Source organism: Penaeus monodon, chromosome 24 (assembly GCF_015228065.2).
Source record: "Penaeus monodon isolate SGIC_2016 chromosome 24, NSTDA_Pmon_1, whole genome shotgun sequence".
In the NCBI taxonomy this organism is placed as follows: domain Eukaryota; kingdom Metazoa; phylum Arthropoda; class Malacostraca; order Decapoda; family Penaeidae; genus Penaeus; species Penaeus monodon.
Window position 1 is genome coordinate 38499823 of NC_051409.1, and position 1181 is coordinate 38501003.

The 1181-nt window shown below is 48.0% G+C and overlaps 1 protein-coding gene across 1 annotated transcript in view; it reads left to right on the forward strand.

The window, feature by feature from the left end:
* The window catches only part of LOC119588965 (cGMP-inhibited 3',5'-cyclic phosphodiesterase A-like), a 64821-nt gene that overhangs the window by 52095 nt on the left and 11545 nt on the right, over nt 1-1181 (forward strand). Inside the window, exon 10 of the mRNA XM_037937572.1 lies at nt 502-613. Coding sequence (XP_037793500.1) covers nt 502-613 — 112 coding nt within the window. The remainder of the gene's footprint in view (nt 1-501; nt 614-1181) is intronic.

Below are 1181 nucleotides of genomic sequence, written 5' to 3' on the forward strand. Positions count from 1 at the left end.
CTGTTCCTTGTACGTCTCTCTTTTTCCCCCCCTAATCATTCCATTTTTTCCCCTAATCATTCCATTTTTTCCCCCTAATCATTCCATTTTTTCCCCCTAATCATTCCATTTTTTCCCCCTAATCATTCCATTTTCCCCCCTAATCATTCCATTTTTCCCCCTAATCATTCCATTTTTTCCCTACTCATTTTATTTTTCCCCCTAATCATTCCATTTTTTTCCTTAATCATTCCATCTTTCCCTAATCATTCCATTTTTCCCCCTAATCATTCCATTTTTTCCCTACTCATTTTATTTTTCCCCCTAATCATTCCATTTTTTTCCTTAATCATTCCATCTTTCCCTAATCATTCCATTTTTTCCCTAATCATTCCATTTTTTTCCCTAATCATTCAATTTTTTCCCCCTAATCATTCCATTTTTTCCCCCTAATCATTCCATTCCCCCCCCCCCTAATAATTCCATTTTTCCCCCTAATCATTCCAATTTTTTCCCCCGCAGCTGTGTTATCAAGTGTTTTCCGAAGTAGGACTTTTCGAGACCTTCAAGATCCCGACCAAGGAATTCCTCAATTATTTCCATGCTCTGGAACTCGGATACAGAGACATCCCCTGTGAGTTTCCTTTTCTGGTGGTTCTTTCTGTGTGTGTGTGTGTGGATGGATGCGTGGGTGGATGTGGGGGTGGGGGGTGAGTGGATGGGGGGGTGGGGGGTGAGTGGATGGGGGGGTGGGGGGTGAGTGGATGGGTGGATGGGTGGGTGGGTGGGTGTGGATGGGTGGGTGGATACAGAGACATCCCTTGTGAGTTTCCTTTTCTGGTGGTTCTTTCTGTGTGTGTGTGTGTGTTTGTGTGTGTGGATGGTGGATGGGTGGGTGGATGGGTGTGGATGGGTGGGTGGGTGTGGATGGGTGGGTGTGTGTGTGGATGGGTGGGTGGGTGTGGATGGGTGGGTGTGTGCGTGTGGATGGGTGGGTGGGTGTGGATGGGTGGGTGGGTGGGTGTGGATGGGTGGGTGGGTGTGGATGGGTGGGTGGGTGTGGATGGGTGGGTGGGTTGGTGGGTGTTTGGGTGGATACAGAGACATCCCTTGTGAGTTTCCTTTTCTGGTGGTTCTTTCTGTTTGCGTGTGGATGGGTGGATGGGTGGGTGGGTGTGTTTGTGTGTGTGTGTGTGTGCGTG